This window comes from Hypomesus nipponensis, chromosome 18 (assembly GCF_054491055.1).
Source record: "Hypomesus nipponensis isolate SF chromosome 18, ASM5449105v1, whole genome shotgun sequence".
NCBI classification, from domain to species: Eukaryota; Metazoa; Chordata; class Actinopteri; order Osmeriformes; family Osmeridae; genus Hypomesus; species Hypomesus nipponensis.
Window position 1 is genome coordinate 6,308,911 of NC_140378.1, and position 19,232 is coordinate 6,328,142.

General features: G+C 52.1%; 1 protein-coding gene across 4 annotated transcripts in view; it reads left to right on the top strand.

Annotated features, from left to right (window-relative positions):
- Positions 1-19,232, top strand: part of sulf2b (sulfatase 2b) — a 40,701-nt gene that overhangs the window by 17,266 nt on the left and 4,203 nt on the right. For 2 of the 4 annotated variants that reach the window (XM_084680299.1, XM_084680303.1), the window contains exons 3-17: positions 12,104-12,334; positions 13,182-13,421; positions 13,899-14,050; positions 14,138-14,307; positions 15,195-15,345; positions 15,597-15,772; positions 16,237-16,365; positions 17,012-17,068; positions 17,174-17,303; positions 17,474-17,726; positions 17,986-18,241; positions 18,322-18,418; positions 18,619-18,713; positions 18,806-18,865; positions 18,981-19,150. In XM_084680299.1, coding sequence (XP_084536425.1) covers positions 12,160-12,334; positions 13,182-13,421; positions 13,899-14,050; positions 14,138-14,307; positions 15,195-15,345; positions 15,597-15,772; positions 16,237-16,365; positions 17,012-17,068; positions 17,174-17,303; positions 17,474-17,726; positions 17,986-18,241; positions 18,322-18,418; positions 18,619-18,713; positions 18,806-18,865; positions 18,981-19,150 — 2,311 coding nt within the window. In that variant the 5' untranslated portion in view covers positions 12,104-12,159. Of the gene's footprint in view, positions 1-2,314; positions 2,388-5,042; positions 5,280-12,103; positions 12,335-13,181; positions 13,422-13,898; positions 14,051-14,137; positions 14,308-15,194; positions 15,346-15,596; positions 15,773-16,236; positions 16,366-17,011; positions 17,069-17,173; positions 17,304-17,473; positions 17,727-17,985; positions 18,242-18,321; positions 18,419-18,618; positions 18,714-18,805; positions 18,866-18,980; positions 19,151-19,232 lie in introns of all 4 variants that reach the window. The other 2 variants (XM_084680302.1, XM_084680300.1) reach the window with 2 other exon arrangements.

Sequence of the window (19,232 nt, forward strand, 5' to 3'; positions counted from 1 at the left end):
TCTCTGTCCGTCTCTCTTCCTATCTCCCCCTCTCCTTCTCTCTCCCCTTATTCCTCCAAAATCCTCTCTCTCTCTTTCTTTCAATCTCTCTTTTTCTCTCTCTCTCCCCCATTCTCTCTCATTCTCTCCCCTGGCTGAACAAGCAGGCAGAGAGGAATGATTAAGCCTGGCACACTCATTACATCCCCCACCCCTCCCACACCCACTCACACACACCCTCACACACACACACACACACACACACACACACACACACTACAAATAATACACCAAACTTACGCCGCTGGCACACTGATAACGCCCGGTGTGTTAAGTGCTTTAACTGGTGGGCAGAGGAGATAGCGAGTGTATGTGTTTGCATAATGTGTATGCGTGTGTGTGCGTGTGTGTTTGTAGAGTTCTTTCCCTCAGCAACAGCAGATGTGAGTGTGTGTACACAGCTGTCTAACCACTGTAATTACTATAATTACATACATAGGAAACAGTTGCAATTCAACTGTACAGTAAGCTGTTTAAATTGGTAGGAAAATGACATCCCATTTGCTTTAATTGTGACCTAACAAGCTAAGAAGCTTTCCTTTGTGGTGGAGTTCACTGCTCCCAGTCAACTGACCCCAACCACTCTGCTTCCAACAAGACCTCCTCTCACAAAAGGGGGGGTTGGTGTGTGAATGGGGGGGTTATAAACTGTAGAGACTGAGAGAGGGTGAGAGCAAGATCGAGGTGGAACAGCGAGAGAATCAAATGGGAGGGGAAGAGAAAGAATGAGAGAGAGCGAGCGACGGGGGAAGGGGGGTGGGGGTCCGTCAGAATGTCAGGAAGTGTGTCTTGCCCATGCTCCCTGGGTTCCCTAGGTAACAAGCTGCAAGACTGGTATTGTTCTATTCAGGAGACCCTCCTTTCCTGCTCCCTGCAGTCTCTCTGCTGCCTGCTGACCCAGCTGAAGGGTTCCCCTCCTAACCACACCTTCGGATTGTGATCAGTGGTGGGCTCAGGGCCAAGGGTCAGAGGTCAGAGGTCAGGGGTCAGGCACAGGTATCATAGCTTATGTAGACGTAGTCTGGTAAAAGGAGAGGGGCAGATGTCTGTATTTGTAGTCTGGTAGTAGAGGATCTCTTCCCAGTAGCCTGAAGGCCTGCAGCAGCTCTTTGCCCATCTCTGTTCAGCATCTACATTCAGCATATCTGCCTCATTTGGCTGTTGGCTTAAGAGGATTAAATGCTAAGTCTAATAGCAACAGGAATGTGCCTCCCTACCCACAGCTAAAAATACTGTGTCATTAAAGGGACACACTAGTATCCTATCTCTCTTTTTTCTCTCAGTCTCTCTCTCTGTCTGTCAGTCTCTCTGTCTGTCTGTCTGTCTCTACCTCTCCCTCTCCCAGTCTCTCTCTTTCTCTCTGTGAGCTCTGAGGGAGAGATGAGAAGGGAAGGAGGGACTAAGTAAACAAGCAGAAATAGAAGACAGGGACGGGACAAGATGAGGCGGAAAGAAAGCGAGGCAGGTGGATGTGTCTGCTGCTGTACTTTTAGAGCAGAGTGAGAAGACCTCTCCCTCTGTCACACACACACACACACACACAGACACCTGCTTATCTCCACCTCACTGCCTGTTTTGGGGTCTAATTTTGAGTCCAACCTTCCCATGCCCTGTGGTCTACATCTATGGGGTTTGAGTCAAGAGTCTGTATGAGTCTGTACTGTATGAGTTTGTATGAGTCTGTACTGTATGAGTCTGTACTGTATGAGTCTGTACTGTATGAGTCTGTACTGTGTGAGTCTGTACTGTATGAGTCTGTATGACTCTGTACTGTGTGAGTCTGTACTGTATGAGTCTGTATGACTCTGTACTGTGTGAGTCTGTACTGTGTGAGTCTGTACTGTATGAGTCTGTATGACTCTGTACTGTGTGAGTCTGTACTGTGTGAGTCTGTACTGTATGAGTCTGTATGAGTCTGTACTGTATTAGTCTGTACTGTGTGAGTCTGTACTGTATGAGTCTGTATGAGTCTGTACTGTATGAATCTGTACTGTATGACTCTTTACTGTGTGAGTCTGTATGACTCTGTGCAGTGTGAGTCTGTACTGTGTGAGTCTGTATGACTCTGTACTGTGTGAGTCTGTACTGTGTGAGTCTGTATGACTCTGTACTGTGTGAGTCTGTACTGTGTGAGTCTGTATGACTCTGTACTGTGTGAGTCTGTACTGTGTGAGTCTGTATGAGTGAGACTGTTGTAGTCTGTATTGTCTGAGTGTGCAGGATTCTGAGTGCTGTGTTCTCCAGGACACCTGATCTCTGTGTGCTGTATTTATAGCTGACTGAGGATAGGCAGCCTGCTGGGATCAGACTGTGGTGAACACACTGTGGACTGGCTACATTCCCCTCAGGTAACCTGACCTGCACACCAACAACCCCTGTGTGTGTTTCAGTGTGTGTGGAAGTGTTGGTATGTGCGCGTGTGTTGATGTGTGTGCGTGTGTTGATGTGTGCGCGTGTGTTGATGTGTGTGCGTGTGTTGATGTGTGTGTGGGAGTCTTGGTGTGTGTGTGTGTATGTGTGTGTGTGTGTGTGTGGGAGTCTTGGTGTGTGTGTATGTGTGTGTGTGTGTGTGTGGGAGTCTTGGTGTGTGTGTGTGTGTGTGAGTCTTGGTGTGTGTGTATGTGTGTGTGTGTGTGTGGGAGTCTTGGTGTGTGTGTGTGTGTGTGTGTGAGTCTTGGTGTGTGTGTATGTGTGTGTGTGTGTGGGGGAGTCTTGGTGAGTGTGGGATGTTTCCAACGATCTGATGCATCACCTCAGGCTCGACTGTAGCAGTCTCCAGTTGTACTCCCACCATGTTGGAGCAGTGCGCGGGTAGAGAGGTGAAGACTGAGCCTAAACGTGGATCCTGTACGCAGAAAATGGGAGGCGAGAGAGAGAGAGAGAGAGAGAGAGAGAGAGAGAGAGAGAGAGAGAGAGAGAGAGAGAGAGAGAGAGAGAGAGAGAGAGAGAGACAGAGACAGAGACAGAGACAGAGAGAGAGGATAGAAAGATGATGTGTGGTGAAATACGAGAGGGTGAGGAGAGTACTCAAGAGAAAGGAGCGAAGCGGAGAGAAAGTTGAGGTGAAACTTGGAGAGCCTGACCCCGACTCCCATCCCTCTGCCGTGTCAGACAGGGAAGCAAGAAGGGATGACGAGGGAAAGATGGATGACATGATGTTCCCAGAAGTCCTTCATCCCTAAGTTCCCCTAAAGTGCTGCGGAACAGGATGATTTAACATCTTTACCTCCTCCTCCAAAGCAGCACACACACGCGCGCGCACAAACACACACACACAAACCCACACGCAGACGCACACTCACAAGCCTGCACGCTTACATTGCTGCTGATGAGGCAGGTCCCTGACAGTACGATGAATAGGGGTGTGTGTGTGTTTGTGTGTGTTTATGCTTGTGTGTGTGTGTGTGCTCAGCTGGCAACCCTCCAGTCTTGGAGGTCTTAATGAAGAAGAAGTGGTGCTGGAGGAGTCTGTGTGTGTCACAGGGGCTGGGCAGGTGACCAGGGACTATCCCACTAGGGCTGCTCCTGCTGACTTGTCAAGTCTAGGGCATGTGTGTGTGTGTGTGTGTGTAGTGGGGGTCACCACGGGATTTGTTTCTTCCCAGCAGGAGCAATTAGGGGAGGAGAGAAAAGAGGGAGAAGGGAGGGGAGAGGAGCAGAGAGGAGCAGAGAGGAGAACATTGCTTCACAGGCAGTAAATGGATAATAAAGATATTATACGGTGTCACTTGTTCTGACTGGAGCAGAAGCTACTCTATAACTCTACTGAAAGACTCTCAGGAGGCTCACTACACTGGCTGGCTGGCTGACTGGTTTCATGACTAACTGTCTGGTTGGCTGCTTGACAGGCAGACACAGGACCCAGCTGACTGGGAGGACACAAAGGAACAATAAACATCTATCTGCTTCTCTTTACATTATGGTTCACTTCAGGTCTTTCTCTCCCCCTTCTCTGTTAGTAGAGGATCTGGTTTCTGAGGCGCCTAAGTGGCTCACTGGATATCTCCTCCTCTCTTCTCCCCTCCTCTCCTCGCCTCTCCTCTTCCCCTGGCCTTTTCACCATCCACCTTTGACTCAGAACACGTCAGCTTCATCTTATGCTGTAGGAGCAAAACCTGTGTGTGTGTGTGTGTGTGTGTGCGTGTATGTGCGTGTGGCCAGACTAGTATAGATTACACTTAAAGGCCCTCCTCTACTGGGAGAAACAAATTATGTCAATTAGCAAATTAGAGAGTTCCAGTGGCTGCATTATTAATACAGCGGTCATTAGCAGCCTGCTGTAACCCACTGTAGGGATCTGCTATCAATAGAACATACACACACAAAAACATTTTGTAAATATAGCCAAAGACGGAACCAGGGGGCTACAGGAAATGATATTATCAGTCTGGTGCTTGTTAGTTGGGAGAAATTAGCCTGAAATCCCTCAGGAAGACAGGACTGGTCTGGATGGAGGAGAGACCAGTCTGATCTCCCCTCTCCTCTCTTCTCCTGCCACATCTCTCACTCTGCTCTCTCTCTCTCTCTCTTTTTCTCTCACTCTCTCGCTCTTTCTTTCTTTCTTTCTCTCACACACGCAAACACACACACACACATTTATCCTCAGTCTGGCTGCCGACTGACATTTATTTCCCATATGTCACAATATTCTCTACCAGTGTGCTGACATTTACCAACAGGCCTCGCCACCATCTCCTGGGGATGGCCAGCCATCTACCCCCCCCCCCCACACACACACACACACCTTCACACACACACATACCCTCACACACTCAGATGCAGCACACACACCGACGTACACATGTAGTAACGTGTGTGTGCCTGTGGCACTCCGTAGCGGTAGCCTAACTGAATGGTTCCACATGATGAATCAGGGGGTAATGTGAGAAGCCACATGAGCCCAGCCTCTCAGATTGATGGTCCTGTAGCATCAATAATGAATTCATCAATCTCTACCTCTCTCCTTCCCCCTCTCTCTCTCCTTCTCTCTCTCTCTCTCTTAGTCTCTCTGTCAGGAGTGAGATGAGAGGCAGACAAGATAGAAAGCGGAGAGGAGAGGGTGGCGCAAGAGAGGAGAAAACAGGGAGAGAAGAGGAGTGGAGAGGAGAAGGGAGGAAGGAAGGACAGGACAGGAGGAAAGAGGAGAGGAGATGTGTGGTACCTGTGTTTCTCTGACTCAGCACACAGCATTGAGGTGACTGGAGGAAACGTCGATGGAATTGTTAGGTGTAAACACCATGGTAACAGCAGTACTTCTAATCACCTACTCATGGAACCAGAGCTGTGTGTGTGTGTGTGTGTGCTGTAGTCCACCTCTGTATTCACAGAGTGTCAGCTCCTCTCCTCTTCCCCACAGGCCCCAGAGGAGGGAAATGTGACCAGGACAAAGTATTGGTACTCTTGTCCACTCTGTGTGAATATTTCCTTGGTCGGGGAGTCATTGTTAGTGTCGCTCACAGCCACCAGCAGTGGCAGCTTCATGAGATCATGAGACTCACTCGCACTCGCACTCGGGTTAGGGGTCGTCGCTTTGGCACAAGGAGGAAAGAGAGATGTTCTGTGTAGCTCCTTGGCAGCCATCTTTCTTCCTGTCGGGACGGGTGGAGGGTGGGGGAGGAGGGGGGGCGGGGGGAGGAGCGAGGGTGGGCGGTATGCCTCCTGACCACATGTGTCCTTGTCTCCCTTGTATCACCCTGGCTGTGTAGCCTTCATCCTCCCCAGCAGGAGACTAAACGGCCTGACCTCAGGGTCACTACCCACAACCCCTCAGCAGCCTCACACACTGCCCCCCCGCATTCCACAGGGTTGGCGATGGATACGGGCGCTGGGAGAGAAGGAGGGGCGCGGGGAGCATTCAGCCTCTTGGAGCAGAGGGGGGGGCCCGGCGGGCCAGTGAACTGCACACACATCTACACATACACTCACACACACACTACACACCAATACGCACACACTCATTCACGCACATTCACAATCTATCACACTCAAGAGGTGTGTTCAGTGTTGTGTGCACGCCGGCAGTGTGATGGTGGTAATCTTCTCAGAGGATGAGATCTCTGCTGTCACTACATGCTTTTTAGGTTTCTTTACATAAACACTGCCACAATCTCTCCCTCACACACAAACACACACACACATGCACACACACACACACATGCACACACACACAACCCTATGCCCTACTAGTCCTAGGACCTGTCTTCTCTGCCCAGTATCACTGTGTGGGGGGGAATGGGGGGGGTGGGTGTGTATGTGTGTGCGTGGGGGGGGTAGGTGTGTGTGGGGGGGGCATTCAGTTTTAAAGTGCAGGGTGATGGGAGAGGAGGGGAAAGGAAAATAAAGGAGAAGAATACAGAAGAAGTGAAGGGAGGGCAGGGCAGGTCGGGGAGGGGAGGAGAAGGGAGGGTGAGGGGAGGTGAAGTGAAGTGAAGAGGAGGAGAAGGGAGGTGAAGTGAAGAGGAGGAGCAGGAGGAGAAGGAGGAGAAGGGAGGCGAGAGGAGAGGCTGGCCAGGGAGGCTGCGTCCGCAGCTAAAGGCCATGTGTCATGCGCAGGACCCCCGTGAAAAAGCAGCAGCTCATTTATTGACCCAACTGTCGCTTTGAGTTTGTCTCAACAAGCCCTCTCTGTTTAGGAACGTCGGGTTTCAAACCGCCACGCACGTCGTCCTAACCAGGGCCGGTCTGAGAGAGGAGGCCCCGTGGGGGAAGGAGGAGGGGAGGGGGGACACGGAGGCTGGCAAGGGGTGACAACGGAGGGTGGGGCCGGGGAGTGGAGTGGAGGGGCAGCAGGAGGAGTGAATGGAACGAGGCCGTGGAGGTGCGTGTCGATCTAAGAGGGGATTCTGACAGCAAGCTTCTCTTACATAAGACTCCGGCTCTGCCCGGGGGACAAACCAGCCCCACTCAGAGCCACTAGGAGCACCACAAACCCCACCAAGCACTGGGCTCCAGCCAATCACATTAACTACAGCTGACAGGCCCATCTCGTGTGTGTATGCAGTATACATGCAGGAGAGTGTGTGTGTGTGTGTGTGTGTGTGTGTGTGTGTGTGTGTGTGTGTGTGTGTAAGAGAGAAAAAGAGATTTGCTGCGTTCAGTATGCTGGCAGAGCCACATAGACATGGGAGAATCTCACCAGCCCAGTGTCTGATGTATAATGCATCAACAGAACACGACTGAACTCTCCTCCTCCTCTCCAGCTCCACATGAAGGGGGGAGGGATGTGTGTGTGTGTGTGTGCGGGGGGGGGGGGTATCAACCATTCCATTGCTGAGGATGGATAGCTTAACATCTAGTTCTGTTACACACACACGCACACGCACATAGAGCCTGCTGGGCTCGCTCCGTTCCAAGAGGTTTAACAGTAATGGTTACCATGGTAGTGGTCAATACTTCATACAGCATAGACAGGGCACGGTGGTGAGTGTGTGTGTCTGTGTCCACTGTTTGATGATTCTCCCGTAAAATACAGTCTGAAGCAGGAGACAACATGAATCACACCAGCCAGGCTGTACTGTGTACACTACTAGATTCGATGGCTGTGTGGTGTAGACAAGCCAGGCTGAATATTGTCAACTGGCCAGGCTTCACCCAGCCCCCCTCCTCTGAGACCAGCCACAAGGATGTATATAGGCGAAGCGGCTTGTCATGGCTGGATTTAAATGAGAAAAGGCTGGTTTTGTTGTGGAGGTGAAAGGAAGCCAAGCTAGCTGGAGGGTTCCCACTGTAGCAGCATGGCCAGCTCACACACCAGCAGAACGGCTGGACGACCACAACGCTGCACTACAGCTGGAGAGAGAGGAAGAGAGAGTTGGAGAGAGGGGAGGAAACAAGAGAGAGAGAGAGAGAGAGAGAGAGAGAGAGAGAGAGAGAGAGAGAGAGAGAGAGAGAGAGAGAGCAGCTGGGAGAGTAACCGCTTCAGCCAGATTAGTTTGGCGGTTACACTCACGTCACCCATTTAGAGTGGCTTTGTGTCCCATACTATCATGCCACCCCTCAACCAACACACACACAATATCCTTTAGCGAGCCCGATGGACGACAGCCGATAATGTATGCGGGATCTTAGGTGAGTAAGTGTGCGGTTGTGTGAGCGCGTGTGGGAAACTGGGATGTTGAAACTTCACGTCTGTTGTGTAGATGGCTCAGAGTTCCATATCCAGCACTCTGGATGTTTTCGTTTAGAACTCGCTGAACCCTGTGGTTCCTCTCTGACCTGTGCTGCGGTTCTCCCCCGAGGAGAAGGCATCCTGCCTGTCTGCCTGTGTGTTCTTGCTGTGTGTTCCCGCCTGTGTGTTCCTGCTGTGTGTGTGTCAGGGGCTACGCTGCTAAAGCGATCACTCTGACAATTACACGCCTCCCCTCAACGTGCTAATTAATGACAGGCTCTGGCGGCTAGCCAAGGATGGAGGAGCATGGATCGCCTCCACACACGCGCGCCCGTGAGTGCACGCACACTCATGGAACACAGACTCATACACACGCACTGATACGCGACACCGTCATGCGCACGAAGGAGGGTTTCCTACTGAGACAGTGGAGTGAGAGCGTGCACGGGGTAGGCTGAGGATGGATAAGGAGACATGCTAGGAGGCTGACCAGGCTGTTTTCCTGCTTGGTGAGAAGAGACAAGTGTCTTCTAGTGGTGGCCCGGCTGGTGGCTCTCTCTGACGGTCCATCTTTCTCTCTCTCTCTCTCTCTCTCTCTCTCTCTCTCTCTCTCTCTCTCTCTCTCTCTCTCTCTTTATCTTCTTCTCTCCTCTTTCTCTTTCTTCCCCTCAGCTGATCCTTCTTCTCTTCTCTCTCTTCCCTTCATTGCTCCACTTGCCTTCTCTCATTTTCTGTCTCACTACTCCCCTTATCTCTCTATTGGATTCTGAACAGTCCAACAGACCTTTCGCTCTCACTTTCTCCTACACATACACACACACACACACACACACACACACACACACACACATACACACACACGCTACTTCACTTTGAGGCTGGCAGTTGTTAATGTGCTGCGATAAGGAGAGCAAATGGACAAAGTTAATTAAAAAGATAGGGCAGTCAATCTGACTACGCTCTTCTGTCTTTTCTTTAACTCACTCAGACTCTCTCACCCTCTCCTCTCCAACCTTCTCTCTTTATCTCCCCCTTATTGTCCCCCTCTTTCTTTCACTCCCTTACTCCAGAGCCCTTTTTTTAAACAAGGACCAGCATTACCAACCACATCACATCACTTCATCACAACATCACATCGCTATACTACAGTCCATCACATCACCACATTCATTCTGGACAACATACCTACACATCACACTACTGCAGATGCCTTGATAGCGAGCCTTATCTCACTATCCCCGCATCCCTTCCCAGGAGTCACTAGACAGCCGACTAGAGCTGTCTTTGTCTGGGCCCACGTAAGGGGCATCAGTAAGGGGCTTACACTGGATGCACGGGGTAGGAAGAAGCAGATGGGCTCTGTGTCTCTGGAGACAAGAAGCCCCACACTCCAGCCCCTTTACAACAGCTCCGGGCTGGGGAAGGGCATGGGAGGGGAGAGCAGGAGAGGGGAGGACAGGACAGGAGGAGGGGAGGAGAACACATCAGGAGGAGAGAGGGGTGTCCGAGGAGGAGAGAGAGGTGATGAGGGGAGCACTGCGTACAAAATAGCAGACTGTGCCGCGAAGGGGGTGGAAGGGGAGAGAGAACGACGAGAATAGAGGGAGGGAGGGAGGGAGGGAGGGAGGGAGGGAGGGAGGGAGGGAGGGAGGGAGGGAGGGAGGGAGGGAGGGAGGGAGGGAGGGAGGGAGGGGGAGAGAGAGAGAGAGAGAGACAGAGAGAGAGAGAGACAGAGAGAGAGAGAGAGAGAGAGAGAGAGAGAGAGAGAGAGAGAGAGAGAGAGAGAGAGAGAGAGAGAGAGAGAGAGAGAGAGAGAGAGAAAGAGAGAGAGAGAGAGAGAGAGAAAGTGCACACAACAGAGCAAGAGCGCGGAGCACATAAGCAGGAAGGAGGTCTGACAGTGAGACAGGGAGGTGGAGAGAGAGGGAGCTGGAGGCAGGAAGACAGAGCGCTCTGAGCAGCGGAGAAAAAGAGGGAGAGATTGAACGGCAGAGTAATAAAGCCAGGGTCAGAGACACGGAAAGCTGCAAGTAGTGAAGAGAGAGAGAGAGAGAGAGGTGGAAAGAGAGAGGTGAATAGAAAGAAAGAGAGGTAAATAGAGAGAGAGGGGTGGAGGAGCAGGCAGGAGGACCACTGCCATGAGATGCTAGGCTGAGGGGAGGATCTACTGTTGTCCTTGGATACCAGAAGGAGCAAGAGAGACGGAGCGCTTGGCAACACTGTTATGAGGTAGGACTACAGATGGCGGGATAGCTGCTGGGCGCGAGAGAGAGAGAGAGAGAGAGAGAGAGAGAGGGAGAGGGAGAGGGAGAGGGAGAGGGAGAGGGAGAGGGAGAGGGAGAGGGAGAGAGAGAGAGAGAGAGAGAGAGAGAGAGAGAGAGAGGGGGGGGGGGGATCAGAGAACAGAAGAGTCCAGGGCTCTGGAGAATCTATCAGCGGATCGTTCCTGGTCCTCTTTCCGTGTTGGTGTGTGTTCCTCTGTTGGCTGGGAAGTGGGCGCTCTGTAGCTCTGTAGCTGCTGCTGAGGGCTGCTCTGCCTGGACTCTGCTGCTCTGCCGGAGCTGCCGGCTGGCTGGGGCTCCAGGTGTTTGTCTTCCTGTGCTGTGTCTGTCTGTAGAGACGACTTCCTCATTGTGGTGGGTGCCTGGCAGTGGCTGGAGCAATGCTGGGTTTTGGTTTGTTGCGACAGCTCAACAGGAAGTTCTCTGTCACAGCAAAGTTTGTTGTATTGTTGTGTAAGAGGGTGTACAAAGGCAGGTTAGACTGGGGGGTGGGTGTACTGTGGATAAGTGGGACGGGTCAGGGTCAGGCTAGTTGGACGAGGCTGATTCCACCAGGGAGCATATACTCCATGCCAGTACCTATAATATAACAAACAACTTAGTGACTAAGCTCTGCTACCAAACAGGGTTAGGGGAGGTTGGAAGCACTGTTTCATAATGTTTGTCTGTGACATAACACACACCAACACGCACACACACACAGGATTACACTGTAATAGAGTGAAATGAGAAAGGAGTTACTGTGTGTGTGTGTGTGTGTGTGTGTGTGTTTGTGTGAGTGTGTGTATATGTGGTGTGTTGGAAACAAAGCAACCAGGTAGGGGGTGAGTGTAATCTCAGATTGTTCACAGTGGGAACAGAGGAAGATCTCCTATCCCTGCATGCTGCCTTTCTGTACGTGTGTGTGTGTCTGTGTATTTGTGTACGTAGCATTGTAAAAGGAGCTCTGGAGCACTCAATTCAGATTGCCCAGAAGTCCGAATGTTGTGAACAGAGCCCTACAGGGCTGGAACACACAGTCCTGCTCCAGAGATCTTCTGATGCCACTGCACCATCCTGCTTCCCCTCCAGTAGACTACCATAGAGACACTGGAACACTACCCCTGTCTGGGTTGTCTTAAGGTGCTGGTCTGGGGTACAGCTAAACCTGGGTGTTGGGGTGGTATTCTATTCCCTGGGCTGGGATATTCAAATAAGATCATACTGAAAATAATGATTATTATTGTTATTGATTGCAGTCCGAGGCTGTGCAATAAAATACACACAGCATTGTACAGGACAATGTTACATATTACTACTGTACACGCTACACACAACATACTACATTATACACAGCACACGTCAGTATCCATTGCACTGTTGGTTGTAAGTCTGCGTGGTTTCTGTCATCCTGTCTGACAGGGGTGTCCACTGTTCTTCAGAGATGGTTTAGGGCTCTATCCTGGAACCCACATTCCTCTTGTCTCTCTAATTTACGCCCAGATCCTGGTGTGTGTCCTGTGGTCCATCTCCTCATGTGGGAACTGACACAGGCAGACAGAAAACATGTTTGAAACATGTCTGCCTGTTATCTCAGTCTTTCGACTTCTTCCTCCACAACACAACTGCAACACACGACTCCACATTACGCAACACACGACTGGGTCACTATTTCTCAACTTCCTCTTCTCCCCAGGCGGTGAGCAGCAGTCCAGGCAGCCGATTGGTTCAGCGGCAGGGTTAAAGGTCACCATGGCGGGGCGGGGCCTGTGCCCCTTTCTCTTCCTGCTCCTGGCGCTTTTCTCTCTTGGCCACGCCTCCATCTTCCTGTCTAGCCAGCGCCTCAAGCCCCGCCTTCAGAGAGACCGACGGAACATTCGACCCAACATCATCCTCATCCTCACGGACGACCAGGACATAGAGCTGGGTGAGCAGAATGCTTGCACACTACACCCTGGACACTACACCCTGCACACTACACCCTGCACACTACACCCTGCACACTACACCCTGCACACAACTATCCTGCACACAACACCCTGGACACAACACCCTGCACACTACACCCTGCACACTACACCCTGCACAGCACCTAATCCCTGCCGTGTGTGTGTGTGTGTGTGAGCGTGTGGATTGGTAAATAGATACTCATCCTTCAATAGAGGCAGAGAGCAGCCACTCCATTAGGATTGGCAGCTGTGCACACACACACACACACACACACACAATCATTTCAAGGGTACCTAAAAAAAGTACTTGTGTCCAAATTTGGAAGAACACTTTCGCTTAACACTTTAGTCCCCCTCGCTTCCTCTCCCTGCACTCCTCTGAGCTCTACTCAGAACACACCAACTCTTTACATACTCACACACACACTCACACGTACGCTCACACACACACATACAATACGTTCACGGTCACTCTTTCACACACACAGACACTCATACGCTCACACACTCACACACTCACACATGGAGAGATAATTAGCTGAGCAGATGACATGCTGTCTCTATCGCTGTTCTATTGTGTAGAAGAGAGAGTGGGCTGCCTGCCCCTGGGGAGAAGTCTGACTGACTGCGGCTGGAATACTGCTAGTTTGTAAGACAGTCTCCCTCTCTCTGTCCCTCACCCCCTGTCTCCCTCTTTCTCTCCTACTCTCGCTCCACCTCTCTCTCCTTCTCTTTTCTCTCTCTTTCCCCTTCTCTCTGCCCCTCTCTCTCTCTTTCTCTCTCCCGCTCTCTTTACCTCTCTCTCTGACTCCCTCCCTCCCCCAGGGTCGATGCAGGCGATGAACAAGACTCGTCGGATCATGGAGCAAGGGGGCACCCACTTCACCAACGCCTTCGTGACCACGCCCATGTGCTGCCCGTCGCGCTCCTCCATGCTAACGGGGAAGTACGTGCACAACCACAACACCTACACCAACAACGAGAACTGCTCCTCCCCCTCCTGGCAAGCCCAGCACGAGCCGCGTACCTTCGGAGTGTACCTCAACAACACTGGATACAGGACAGGTCGGTCCTCTCTCTCTCACGCACGCACACACACACACAGGCACTCACACACGCACAGACACACACACACACACACACAAAGGTACAGGCTTACAGTATTCAGACACACACACACACGCAGCGTGGGAGCTGTCGGGGGGGGGGGGGGGGTCGCTATCCCAGACACACACATGCACACACACACACACACACACACCAGGCCTGGACAGTGGGTAGGGTGCAGTGTGTTCCAGTTGAAGAGCAGCCCTGCAGTCATAACAAAGGAAACGTCATTTCTGCTGCCAGATCTGTCATCTTCCATTACTGTCCTGAGGAAAGCACAGGACTTGCGGGAAAGAACAGACACACACACATTCTCTCACCCACACAACGTACTTGGACCAAGTTGGCGCACACACAAATATGATCACCCACATATTCACAATGGCTGTCTCCCCCCTGTCTCTGGTTCTGTCTCTGCCTCTGGCTCCGGCTCAGCCTTCTTTGGGAAGTACCTGAACGAGTACAACGGCTCCTACGTGCCTCCAGGGTGGAGGGAGTGGGTGGGGCTGGTGAAGAACTCTCGCTTCTACAACTACACCCTCTGTAGGAACGGTCTCCGGGAGAAACACGGCTCCAACTACCCCCAGGTCTGGACCTTTGTTTGTGTGTGTGTGTGTGTGTGTGTGTGTGTGAGAGAGAGAGAGGCCCTGATTGAGTGGTGTGTGTTCTGGCAGGACTACCTGACAGACCTGATCACAGAGGACAGTGTGAGGTACTTCCGCTCCTCTAAGAGGGTGTACCCCCACCGGCCCGTCCTCATGGTGCTGAGTCACGCCGCGCCCCACGGCCCCGAGGACTCTGCCCCCCAGTACAGCACCGCCTTCCCCAACGCCTCCCAGCACATGTGAGGCTCCCCGCACGCACACAATCACACGCACACTCACTCATACACACACACACACACACATACACCCGCGCGAACACAGAGGGAAGCAGATTTGTGGAGGGAGGGAGGGAGGGAGGGAGGGAGGGAGGGAGGGAGGGAGGGAGGGAGGGAGGGAGGGAGGGAGGGAGGGAGGGAGGGAGGGAGGGAGGGAGGGAGGGAGGGAGGGAGGGAGGGAGGGAGGGAGGGAGGGAAGACTGGAAAGAGGAGTTTGTCTGTTTCAGGATTAGACCTGTTTGTTCTCCAGAGATAATTCAGAGGGTGGTGATGGTCCCTCCTTCACACTCCCACTTTCTGACTGTGTGTGTGTGTGCAAGCACGTGATTAATGACCAGGGGCCCCAAACTTTCATTACCTCCACCCAGTATTTTACACTCTTTTACACACACACTAACACACACTAACATGCACTAACACACACTAACACACACTCACACATACTAACACACACTAACACACCCTCCCTCCCACATGCCCGTCCTGCCTGAATCACTTTAGAGGTTCATCTGTCTGTGCCAAAAGGCAGCCAGTCTCTTTAATTAAACCAATGAGCAGCTAGCCAGCCAATTATAGCTAGCATACACTAACAGTCCTCTCTGCAGACAGAGCAAGAGTGGGAGGAGAGTGATGGGGGAGGGGGGCAGGAGGGAGGGGGGCAGGAGGGAGGGGAGGGGAAGGGGGAGGAAAGAGCGACAACCGATAGGACACAGCAGGCCTGCAGGGGTAACCCTCCAGTCCATGACTTCATCAGCACTATCAGCAGTAGGAGCAGGACCACTGACTGAACCCTCTCTCTCCCCCACCCCGCCCACCTCTCTCCCACCCCGTGTCCCCTCCGCACCCCCCAGCACCCCCAGCTATAACTACGCCCCCAACCCAGACAAGCACTGGATCATGCGCTACACGGGGGCCATGAGGCCCATCCACATGGAGTTCACCAACATGCTGCAGAGGAAGAGGCTGCAGACGCTGCTGTCTGTCGACGACAGTGTGGAGAGGGTGCGTGACCACACACACACACACACACTCACACACTAGGTTGGTTGAGGGGCAGTTCTATGGGCGCATGTGAAGCCCTCTGTGACATTGCTTGTAAAAAGGGCTCTAAAAATACATTTTTATTTGATTTTTACACTAGTCTTCTTTCCATGTGCATTATCCCTACTACGTTGGTGGTATTTGGTGGTGTGTGTGTGTGTGTAAATGTGTGTATGTTTCATCTGTGTGTGTGTGTGTGCTGTGTGTTGCAGATCTACAACATGCTGGCGGAGACAGGAGAGCTGGATAACACCTACATTATCTACACAGCAGACCACGGCTACCACATTGGCCAGTTTGGACTGGTCAAGGGCAAGTCCATGCCCTACGAGTTTGACATCAGAGTCCCCTTCTACATCCGGGGGCCCAACATAGAGGCTGGCTCCATGTGAGACTGGGGGAGGGGTGGATATGGGGGGAGGAGGGGGCGGAGGAGGGAGGTCCTTCTGGGTCACATGACCCCAGTTTAGCTGATGGAGAGAAGAAGAACTCTCTCTCCTGTACTGTAATCCTCCAAAGTCTACATCTGTGGAGGAGTGTGTGTGTGGTGTGTGTGTGTGTGTGTGTGAGTGTGTGCATGTGGTGAGAGAATGTACTCTGATCCCTAGAAAAGCAGATTAAGGGAGGGAAGCCATTCTGCGAGGAGATCATGTGATCCTCTAGCTGGGTGTGTTGGCCAACACAGGGATGAAGGGGGTAGGTAGGGTTAGAGGTGGGGGGGGTAGGTAGGGTTAGAGGTGGGGGGGGGTAGGTAGAGTGGGAATGAGTGCAGAGATTGAAGGAAGATCATTCAATTCAACTAATACCCTCTCCTTTCTTTTCCTCCCTCTCCTCTCCTCTCCACTCTCACAGAAACCCTCACATGGTTCTGAACATTGACCTGGCCCCCACCATCCTGGACATCGCTGGGGTGGATACTCCTTTTGACATGGATGGCAAGTCCATCCTCAAACTGCTGGATACAGACCGGGCCTTCAACAGGTACACACACACACAAGATGTAGCATTGGATTAGCTAGAGGACAGGGGGGCAGAGGAGAGGAGAGGAACAAATAGCGAGTCCAGACTGGATCAATATCTCATATTTGTTCAGTTGGCCCATGGAAGGTCAAGGCACTCAGGGAAGAAACCAATTTATTTGAGTCTCTTTCTTTTTCTTTTCACCTCCCCCTGTTTCAACACAAACTGTCCCCTTTGATACGAAGTACATAAAGATAGGTATCGATCATATACAATCACAGAGTACCCATTCTTTTGCTGAACCAATAAGACTTGAGCCGTTTCCTCAAACAAAGACCTCAAACCACAAAGACGTGGAGAGACTAAAAAAGAGACCAGGAAACCTTGCTTAGTGACTGAAAGTGAATATAGAAACCACATTATGCAGTCACACCACACACTGTAAAAGTGTGCGGTGTGAGTAAGGTGGCTGAGCGGTTAGGGAATCGGGCTAGTAATCAGAAGGTTGCCGGTTTGATTCCTGGCCGTGCAAATGACGTTGTATCCTTGGGCAAGGCACTTCACCCTACTTGCCTCGGGGGAATGTCCCTTTACTTACTGCAAGTCGCTCTGGATAAGAGCGTCTGCTAAATGACTACATGTAAATGTAAACCCTTCTCCCACCAAGGTTCCAGGTGAACAAGAAGGGCAAGGTTTGGAGGGATTCCTTCCTGGTGGAGCGAGGGTGAGTGTCCTGTGTGTCTCTCTCATCTTCATCGCTGTGGGATCAAAACAACTGGCAGCCCAGCCTGCCGCTCATACCGGACTGGGATTGGTCTGTCGTCAACAGGAAGTTCTTCCACAAGAGAGAGGATGAAAAGGAAGTGGCCCAGGAGGAGAACTTCCTGCCTAAGTATCAGCGAGTGAAAGACCTGTGTCAGAGAACCGAGTACCAGACGCCCTGCGAACAGCTGGGACAGGTACACACACACACACACACGTGTGAGCGCGAGCTCTCCCTTTCACACTCACACAGACACACATGCACACACACAGACACACACACACACACACAGACACACACACACAAGCTGCTGAGAGCTGCTCAGTAAGCCAACTCCCCTCCCTGGTGTGTGTGTGTGTGTTCTAGAAGTGGCAGTGTGTGGAGGACTCTACAGGGAAGCTGAGGCTGTTTAAGTGTAAGGGGGTGGTGAGGGGGGTGTCCAGGGGCATGGTCAAGGGCATGGCCAACCTGCCGGGGGGGCGGGTCCCCAGCACCGCCAGCATCAAGTCTCAGCTCTACCGACGAATCACAGAGCCTGACGACTGTAACTGTGGGGGCCCCCCCAGCCTCCCTGGACTACGCATCAACTCCTTCAAGAAGAAGTTCCTCACCAAGAAGAGTAAGTAGAGCATTGGACCTCTCTCTCTCTTTCTCATCTCTTACACACACTGTCCTAACTATTTGAGCTCAGGTCGTTTTCTTCTTTGCTCTCCTGTCGTGGTGTGATGTGAGGCTGCCACCTAGTGGACCTGAAGGTAGTGCAGGTGGTGTGTTCTGAAGCTGTCTAAACCTCTACTGTTCTCACCCACCCTCCTCCTCTCTCCTCTTTCCCCATGACCTCCTCCTCTTCCTCCCTCCTCTTCCTCCTCCCCTCTCAGAGATGAAGTCTATGAAGAGCTACTCCAGGAACCGCTTCAGTCGCTCTGTCTCCATGGAGATGGGCGGAGACCTGTTTGCTGTTGACCTGGAGGATGGCTACCAGCCTGTTCCCCGCGGCAACCGGAGCGAGGGCGGGGCAGTGACCCGTGGGCCAATCCAGGTGGAGGATGAGGCTAGCGGAATGGGAGGAGTCACCACTCAGCCCAAGACCAGCGAGAGTCTGGAGGTGCCCTCATCCATCAAGGTCACTCACAGGTATGTTTCTCTGCACTTTAGTGTGTGTGTAGGGGGGGGGGGGGGTGCGTGTGTGCTAATTGACAGTGTTTGCGTTGCAGGTGTGCCATCCTGGCCAACGACTCAGTCAAGTGTGACACGGGGGTGTATAAGTCTCTCCAGGCATGGAAGGACCACAAGCTGCACATCGACCATGAGGTCAGAACCACATCAGGTCCACATCACAGCCACATGTGAACCGCAGCCAAACCAACTCCCTCCCCTCATCCTTTCCAGCCTCTCAGCTGCTCCCCACCCCCTCCTCTCATTCTCCCTCTGCTACAGAACTTCACCTCCATTCTGCAGCTCCTTTACACTGGATGCATTTGTGTGTGTGTGTGTGTGTGTGTGTGCATCAGATCGAGACCCTTCAGACAAAGATCAAGAACCTGCGTGAGGTCAGAGGTCACCTGAAGAAGGCACGTCCTGGAGAGTGTGACTGCAACCGCTACATGTATGTCCTCATCACCTGGTCCCCACCTCGACACACACCCCTCCTGGGTATCCTGCCCTGACAGAGATGGTCTGTGTGTGTGTGTGTTTCAGATACAAGTCTAAATACAAGAGTAAGCTGAGACACAAAGGTGGCAACATCCACCCCTTCAGGTAGGACAAGGTCTTTGTACTGTGTGTCTGTTATGACCATGGAGGAAGGGAGCTGTACGTGATGTGTGTGTCTGTGTGTGTCTGTGTGTGTGTGTGTGTGTGTGTGTGTGTGTAGAAAGGGCCAGGAGAAGGATAAGAAGGCGTGGCTGATGAAGGAGCAGAAGAGGAGGAAGAAGATGAGGAAGCTGCTGAAGCGTCTGAAGAACAACGACACCTGCAGCATGCCTGGCCTCACCTGCTTCACACACGACAACCAGCACTGGCAGACCGCTCCCTTCTGGACCAGTGAGACACACACACACACACACACACACAAACACACACAGACACCCACACACATACACAGACTCACACACGTCATTGAATT